The sequence below is a fragment of the Arachis ipaensis genome, chromosome B06 (assembly GCF_000816755.2).
Source record: "Arachis ipaensis cultivar K30076 chromosome B06, Araip1.1, whole genome shotgun sequence".
In the NCBI taxonomy this organism is placed as follows: domain Eukaryota; kingdom Viridiplantae; phylum Streptophyta; class Magnoliopsida; order Fabales; family Fabaceae; genus Arachis; species Arachis ipaensis.
In genome coordinates, this window is record NC_029790.2 from 4,854,275 (window position 1) to 4,863,733 (window position 9,459).

The 9,459-nt window shown below is 37.1% G+C and overlaps 1 protein-coding gene across 1 annotated transcript; it reads left to right on the forward strand.

Annotated features, from left to right (window-relative positions):
* Positions 5,584-9,213, forward strand: LOC107645491 (AP2-like ethylene-responsive transcription factor At2g41710). Its single transcript, XM_016349527.2, has 9 exons — positions 5,584-5,925; positions 6,325-6,407; positions 6,561-6,569; positions 6,646-6,734; positions 6,903-6,976; positions 7,050-7,100; positions 7,590-7,648; positions 7,816-8,447; positions 8,654-9,213. Exons 1-9 carry the CDS (start codon positions 5,708-5,710, stop codon positions 8,705-8,707), a joined length of 1,269 nt encoding a protein of 422 aa, XP_016205013.1. The 5' UTR covers positions 5,584-5,707; the 3' UTR covers positions 8,708-9,213.

Sequence of the window (9,459 nt, forward strand, 5' to 3'; positions counted from 1 at the left end):
AGAAAACACAAATTTCATTTAAATTGAGAATTGATCATTCTAATGACATCTAATATAAAATTTTTAAATTGACTATGAAGTACCAAAAGTTGAGTAAAAAATTATTGTGGAGTCAAATTTAATAATTTAGTGGGGGCAAATAAATATTAGAGAAAAGGACAAATCGGTCCCTGACCTTTTTTTCGGAAGACATTTTCGTCCCTGATGATTGGAAAATACAATGATGTCCCTGACCCTTAAAAATTGTGGACAAATCTATCCCCCGTTAAACTCAGCCCGTTAGCCCCGTCGGAAAATGCTGAGGTGGTTGTCGTGGCTCTGACGTGGACGTAACGGGATGACACCTTGGCAGGACTTTCTGAAAATAGGACATATTAGTCCTCAGCATCCAAAACGACGCCGTTTCCCCCCCACCCCCAATCTTTCAAATTCTTGAACCATATTCCCTCGATTGCATAGAAAGGGTGAAGCTGGTGAATGAAGAAAGGGAGCATGGCATCGATGGGGTATCATCTTGCTCGCGAAGAAGTGGAGGTGTAGGAAGAGAAGAGCAATTCGCTGAAGGTTCTGGTCCTAATGGGAAGGATGGCAAAGATGGGGTGTCACGGAAGTGCTTCTGTGGAGAACACGCCATCATGTTCATGTCGAAGACGAGCAGCAACCCTAACAGATTATTTCTCAACTGTCCGTTTTATAAGGTATGTATAACTATGTAGGAATCTGTTAGTGTTAAGGGTTAGGGTAACCCAGGTTTTCATGGTGATATATGTGGACTGATTTTGTGCAGGTGAGACAACCCCATTGCAAAAAATTTTTTGTGGTTGGATGAGCATATTGGAAGGCTTGGGTTGAGTGATTCAAGGTTCCAGGCAGAGAAGGAATTTGGTGACGTTGAAGAGCATCAATGGAAGCATGGCATGGAAAAGAAGATCAGTTGTTTTGAGAAGAGGATAGTTGCTTTAGAGTCCAAAAAAAATCCAATAAGATGGTGTATATATGTGATTTTAATTGTCCTGATTGCTGGTATTTTAAGTTGTAAGAACTGATTGATGGTTGAATATGATAAATTTTGTTACGTGTTGCCTGGAAAAATTTGAACATGTTCTTTCTAGAAATGTATGAATTTTTAGCATGTATATTGCAAGGTACAGCAGAAAATGAAAGCTGGAAAAATAACAGATAATCAAACATTGAGTAACTGGCATCAAACCTTTGAACCTAAACATTGTTCATTGTAAGTGACAACCCAAAAAAAGGACGACTAGTTGGTTAGTAATGTTTGCACATGTATGGCATGCTACCATTAACAAGTTTTTGCTGAACCATAAACAGGTAACCAAAAAACTGACTGATACAAAAAAAAAAAGATAGTTTTGGTCTGGAAGTTGCCATAAAGGTTTACAGCAGGACACATTTGTTACAAAATAAGATAAGACTTGACTTGCTTCATTCCTTGGAGTCCTTGGACGCTGAGACATTTGGTTTAGATGGTTGTGGAGCCTGTTGAGGCTGTGCAGCTGCTTGCGTGCTAGATGGGACTTGGTGAACTGCTTCTTGGTGCTGTGTGCTAGATGGTGCTTGGTGAACTGCTTGACCAAGTGGAGTAGGTGACCTGAAAATCTCCTGTTTTGGTCTGAACTTTGACGGTTTAGGTTGAGCTGTGCCGGTGACCATGGATGGAACATTTCCTGGGGCCTAAAGGGCTGGTTTAAACTTGGGGCGGCTGGCCTGCCACTAGAAACCGTTGGGGTAGGTGGTCCTAATACAATTGTTGATCTTGTAACTCTTGTTGGAACAGGTGCAACATTCGTCGCACTTGGACCAGCTCCGCTCGGAACCTGCCATAATAGATGCCAATATAATCAGGCAATAATTACTCAGTACATATACTAAACAGCTTATAATGACAAATAATTGAACAGTTACAGTAGGTTGTTGCTGTTGGGGTGTTGAGCTGCTTGACTGGCTGTTTGAAGCATCCTGGATATAATGGTCAAATTAGTTGACAATTTAATATGAAGACATATTAGTCCCTCAGGAATAATATACTAATACAAATCAATCCTTGAAGATTCAGGTACTAAGACATAAAAATTTCCTACCCCTGCATTGTCCGGTTGCACACTAGGATTATCACCACCTCCTCCTTGATCATTCGGCCCATCAGCCTCCTGACCACCAGTATTATCCCCTGCACTATTTTCTCCTCTAATATTTACCCTGGTCCTTTCTGAACTCTCTTCTGTTCAACCTTAGACTTTCCATTTGACCCTTGCCTCTTTGCAACTAGCTTCTTTGGGGTGACTATCTTTTTTCTACCCTTCGTGCTTCTTTTTCTCTTACAACCAGTCCCCTCGCCATTACTGTCACTCTCACTACTAGAGGTCTCCACTCCAGCTGGTGGAAGTTTGTACAGCACATCCTTCGTGCTTTCGTACCCGTCATCTGATGAAGAGGATGTCTTCAGTTCCTCTAATATCTCATCCACATCCACATCCACTGCCCCATTACCATCCCTTCCAGCATCTTCAACAACCTCAGGGACATCTACTCCGTGATTAAAGTATATATGGAACTCAGCAGTGTTTTGGTTCTTCGATATGTTATCTCGCATTGCATTTATCCCAGCATCCCCAGTTAACTTGTTCAAACCCGACTCAATGTCGCTACTTGTGGGATCATACCAGTATACTTCCCTGTATGACTGGTATCCCAAACCCTTGAATAACATAACAAGGTATCCGAAGTTCACAAAGTCCAGGTCCATCTCAAGAACCTCTTTTCCTTCCTATTTTCATAAACCAGGGCTCCATCAATCCCTCTGACAAACTTCCCTCTATGGTGAAAAATCGGCACCACAAAAACATCAACCATCTGAAATTAACCAATGATCAACAACGTATCAGTCCAGAAACAGTTACCAAAAGTATGAAGGAAACTCCTTTGCCCAAACACAATCCCTCATACTAATCCTACCCATAACGTTTTCAAAAGAGTTTTTCCACCGCATTATACCCCCTGTTTCCCACACTCTCAACATGCACACACACTGCATTCACCCATTCTTCGCACCACGATAACCAAAACTTAAACGAAAAGCATCACGATCTTATCTTCTAAGGAAGACAGCAAGTACGACCTCCATGAAACCCTCCTTCTTGGCCTTCCATAGCAACTTCACGACGAACCGAGTGATCTTCCACGTAGTGTAATTTTTGGAGGGAGAAATAGGGGGAGGAACTTTGATCGTTGGTCTTCTTAGGTTTTCAGTAATTCAGAGGAGAAAACATGGGTGTTATGGGTATTGCATATGGGAATTAAACTGTATTTGGAGGGGTGGGGGAGAAACGGCGTCGTTTTGGACGCTGGGGACTAATATGTCCTATTTTCAAAAAGTCTTGCCAAGGTGTCATCCCGTTACGTCCACGTCAGAGCCACGGCAGCCACCTCAGCATTTTCCGACGGGACTAACGGGCTGAGTTTAACGGGGGATAGATCTGTCCACAATTTTTAAGGGTTAAGGACATCATTGTATTTTCCAATCATCGGAGACGAAAATGTCTTCCGAAAAAAAGGTTAGGGACCGATTTGTCCTTTTCTCAAATTATTACCATATATTACTAAAAAAAATTTCAAATCGTAGCGAGGGCGATTGCCCCCACACTCATATACATACATTTGTCTCTGGAGTAAAGTATGATCTTTCATCATTAATTTTATAAATGTGACAAAAAATAAATATAAAACTATAAAAAAGAGAACAACAAAAAATTAAAAATTACACTTTATACTCTTAATTTTTTTTAACAATTAAGAGAATCCATTTCCCTTAGAACCTATGCGAATTTTTTATTTTTAATATTGGAGTGGTAGTGGTGTTTTTCTTAAATGTGAATTGTTGGAGTGTTATACTTAAATGTGAGATCGTTTAACTAGAGGTACAGAAATCGGACCGACTGATTTGTGAGAGGTACACAAATCGGTCCCAGAGATTTCTGAGAGGTACACAAATCGGTTCTAGAAATTTGTGTTAAAAAAATTAAAAAATTTTAAGTACAGAAATCGGTCCCAAGAATTTGTATACTTCCACAATTTTAAAAAATACCAAAAATTACCATATTAAAGCATATCACTACTTTTACTTCTATAACAAAAAAAATTAGCCAATCTATGCACCTTTTCCGACAAAACTACTCGTTCATTTCCATCGTATTGCATCCTTATCAAAATATTCTCCATCACATTGGAAAGTCTATCTGGGTAGGAATGATTAAATTTCACCGACCTCCTCCTTTATTTGTGTTATTTTTCTTTGTTTTTTTCTAAATTAAACCTAATTCATTGTTATTAGGAAATCGGTTCCGCTACGTTACCAACAGCATATCTGCCAACTTCTGCCAACTCTTATTTATAATTATGTTTCATGGAAGTGTGTTCGTAGATGTGTCTAATAAAAATATTTTTTTTATAGCTGTATTTAATAGAAGTGTCTTTATAGATATATTTTCTGGATGTGTCTTTTTATATATGTATTTAAAATATATTAATTATTAGACACATCCATATAATCAGTTTGTTTCTACTTTTTTTTTTTTTAAAAAAAACGTCTATAGTATTTTTTTTAACAAAAATTATCGCCTAATATTAACTTGATACATTATTATTTATTAAAGTATGATGAAACATTTTATTATCATGTGCTGGTATATTATCTCCGAAACCATATTTAAGAAAAAGAAAAACAGTTCTAGAAAATAACCATTGCCATAATAGTTATAAGTTCTTAGATTTGATAATGATCTTTGTTCAACTTTAATCCACGTAAAAAACATCAAGTCCTTGGTTATATCAAACGGATAAGCACGGATATAGTACCTAGCAATCTTATTTTGGGTCCCAAGTCCCAACTCATTTTTCTCATCCCAAATTCGTGGGACATACATATTAATGCATAAGAATGGTACTCTAGTTCCAACATCCCCAACATGAATGAGGGTAGCCATATTAAAAAAAGATTTACTCCTTACATTCTTTAATAATATGTTCTTTACATACATTTAAAATTTACTTTCGCCTAGACAGCATTGGATTCATTGTCTACTATGAAACTTTTAACTAATTACTCTGTTTACAGCAATAGGGGAGCTAACGGATTCTTGAAGAATTTTAAAAGGAATTTAAAATTATTAATAAAAAATAAAATATTAAGTAATTTATTTAATATATTTTTATTATTTAACTATTTTAAACTATCAAATTCACATCAAATAACTACAGTAAATTTCCACCGTAAGATTAATGATTTTGACTGATTTTCCAGCTAAATGATTGAGATGAGAGAGCAGGTGGCATGGTGGCAGGTTAGCAGGTAAGTTGCCCCAGCAGGGGAACCAGAAACCCACGTGGCACCCAACATTGCACCTTCCTCCCAACTCATAATACTTTCAAAACCTATCAATTTACATTCTTACCCTCACTCAGTCCTAGCCGTTACACATCATCTAAAAACCCTCCACAACAGCGCCCTACAAAGGGCATTTCAGTAACTCCACAGCATCACCCCCTTCCCCTCTTAACAGTTGATCCATTCTCTATCTCACTTCACTCACTCACACTGAAAACCAAAAACAGAAACAAAACGCTCGCACACTGAAACTCTTCACTCTCTCTTTCTCTCTCTTAGGGTTTTGGTTCTGTTGTTAACGTCATGGCTTCGTCTTCCTCTGATCCCGGCAAGTCAGATGCCGGAGGCGGCGCTGCGGACACGTCGGAGGCGGTGGTGGCAGCTGCCAACGATCAGCTTCTGCTGTACAGGGGACTCAAGAAGGCGAAGAAGGAGAGAGGCTGCACCGCCAAAGAGCGTATCAGTAAGATGCCACCGTGCGCCGCCGGCAAACGCAGTTCCATATACCGCGGCGTTACCAGGTTTGCTACAAATATTACTAACCGAATTCAGATTGCGCGTTAGTTCTGATCTTAGTGTGTGCTAAACAGAAGGTTGAAATGAAAAATTGAGATTTGCTTTGTGCTTTTTGTGACTTAGTAACTGTTGCAACTTGCAAGTTGCAACTGACTCTGATAGACTAATAACAATAGCTTACTATGTTATAGCATATTTGTGTTTTCGTTTTTTCGGGTTAGCTTAAGTTTAAAATAGCTTGTGAATAAAAGAAATTTTCTATAGATGATTATTAATCCGAAATTATGATGCTTTTACTTTTAATTATGATTTAAGGTTCTGCTGATTTATTTATGAATTTTTGTTACGAGTTTTCTTTATGATTTTGGACTCATGTTGGAGTGTCATGAATGATATATCATTAGGCATAGATGGACTGGTCGTTATGAAGCACATCTTTGGGATAAGAGTACGTGGAACCAGAATCAGAATAAGAAAGGGAAGCAAGGTTCTGCTCTGGATATACCTTCCTCTGTTTTCTGTTTTCTGTTTTCTGTCTCTTACTAATTTTGTTTGTAAATATATGAAGGTATTTCTTAATACTAACGTTGTTTATATGTTGTGCATGAATTTATTGGTAAAAAATTCTTTGGGATGCCAGTTTACTTGGGTAAGTTATCCCTTTTCCTTTGGTTTTTCTTTCTTTCTTTCTTTTGTTGGTAAACGAATGTGTTTGTTTTCAACAGGAGCTTATGATGATGAGGAGGCAGCAGCTAGAGCATATGATCTTGCTGCTTTGAAATACTGGGGTCCAGGAACGCTTATTAACTTCCCAGTAAGATGATACTAGTAGTATTAATTTTAAGTAAAATCTGTTCTGATGTTCCTAGATGAAATTGATGCCCTGCATTTTTTTTACTGCTTCAGATTTTTCTGGCAAAATATTATTTGGAGATATTTATAGTTTATTTATTTATTTTTAAGCTTGATTTCTGTGCTATAGGTGACTGATTATACAAGAGATCTTGATGAAATGCAAAATGTTTCCAGGGAGGAATACCTTGCGTCTTTGCGTCGGTGCGTTACTACTTAGCCAAAATATTTCTTTAACATGTATCATACTGCTGCTTACCCCTGATGCTTTCTGCAGGAAGAGCAGTGGTTTTTCAAGAGGAATATCAAAATACCGTGCCCTCTCCAGGTGCGAAACATCAAAGTTCTGCCAGAGGCGTCCAGTAATAAATATATACACAATCACACAAAGATGAACACACAAATAAATTTTTACCTGTTGTCTTTTTTAATTTGTGCTTGTTCTCTGCCAGAAAGCTGTGTTATGCACTCATGGATAAGTTTGTTCCTGAGCTTTTCTGGCACATAATTTTATTTTATTTTATTTTTTTTTAAATAATAATAAAGCGTGTCTAGGTTGTGGATAGCTATTTTTCCCCAAGTTTTGGAGAGGCAAAAAATCCCTTCAAAGTAACTAGAGGTTCTTAGCATTATTTTATGCCCCAATTAGATTGAATAATTGTTTATGTTTATTTATACTTTAAATTGTCTGACTTTAATATTAGATCTGTATTCTCGTTTCCAAGTCTGTGTGGTTATTTGATCTAGTTATCATCCACTTGTGTATGATTTTTAACTTCCAACATTTTATTTTGCATGTGGTGATACTAAAAAATAGTCGATGGGAGCCGTATGGTCGTATAGCAGGATCAGATTACTTCAATAGCATGCAGTATGGTATGTTCTAATAAGTTTTAAGTTCAGTTTAATCTTCTAATAAAAATGGAGTTATTTTGTAGGGACCTTCAATGCCTATTGAAAAGAAATTTGATGAAATAATTTGTTAACTCTTCCTGTTTTATAATCTTTTTCACTGATGTTTAACATTAACATTAAAAATACAGGTGATGATTCAGCAGCAGAAAGTGACTACATGAGTGGTTTTTGCATAGAAAGAAAGATTGATTTAACAAGTCACATCAAATGGTGGGCATCTAACAAAAATCGACAACCTGATAGTGGGACAAGATTATCAGAAGAAAAGAAACACGGATTTGCTGGAGATGTTTGTAGTGAACTTAAGACACTGGAGCAGAAAGTGCAACCTACTGAGCCATACCAAATGCCAAAGTTAGGTCAGCCTCACAATGAGAAAAAACATAAAAGTTCTTCAGGATCTGCCTTAAGTATTTTGTCACAATCCGCTGCTTACAAGAGTTTGCAAGAGAAAGCAGCAAAGAGACAGGAGAATAGTACAGAAAATGATGAGAATGAAAACAAGAATATAGTCAATAAGTTGGATCATGGCAAAGCAGTTGAGAAATCATCAAATCATGAGGATGGAAATGACCGACTTGACATTGCAATGGGAATGAGCGGAGCTTTGTCACTTCAAAGAAACGTTTACCCGTTGACTCCATTCTTGTCTGCCCCACTCTTGACGGCCTACAACTCTGTGGATCCATTGGGAGATCCCGTTCTCTGGACATCTATTGTTCCCATACTTCCAGCTGGCATGATTTCTCGTACAGCTGAGGTTGGTATAAACTAAACTTATAGATCTTTCTACATTGTCCAATGGGGAGTTATAAAAGTCTTAAATATGAACCAATTTGTTATATTAATAATGTCTTATTAAATCCAAATGAAATTCGAAAAATACATTTAGAGGATGTGGTAAGATGAGAATTTCTTCAAGATTTTCTTGTAGGTTCACCTTACCAATATCACTTGGAATTGCAGGTTACCAAGACTGAGACTAGTTCAACATACACTATGTTTCAGCCAGAGGAATGAATCGGACACTCAGAAATCTCTGACTGAGAAGAAGGGCAAGTGCCTCAAGAACCGAGTTTCTATCAAAGTTGGGCAGTAAAAATGTTGAAGAAGCTCAAACTGGTCCTAGAGAATGCTCTCACTGATTCTTCTGCAAATGGATAAGCACAAGCATTCTCATGGTAATACAAATGATATATACATACATAGAGAGAGGGGTTTAGCATAAGTTTTACATGGGTTTAGTTCGTCCGAGAAAAATAAATTTTACCTGATGTTTATTTCAAAATTCAAGATCAGACGTGTATCAGTTGATATCTCTATCATGTATATTACACCAACATTATCGACAAATTTTGATTTAATTTGAAATGTTCTGTACAGAATAAGTGGTAGAGTCATGCAATAAGGTTATGAATTAATATGCAGAGGATTTTCTGTATTGCTCAGGAAATTTGTTATTTTGGCATTGATCTCCCTCCGGGAATGAGATGAATTACATAGTTTACAGTTTAAGTTTTAGTCAAGAGAGATGTTTAATATTTGTATTATGTTTTAGTAAGGAGTGCAACATTCCTTATTTAGTAAAGAGTGTTTAAGGATGAATCTTTAGAAATATGTTTTTTTAAATATGCACTAATCTTGCATTAAGGAAAAAGGGAAATACAGGCTCAAATCAACATGCCAACATTGAAAAACTGAACGTTTTGATGGAATATGATGAAATTTATCCGCAGCAAAGGCTTGCATCAGACGGAGACTACTTATGAAAC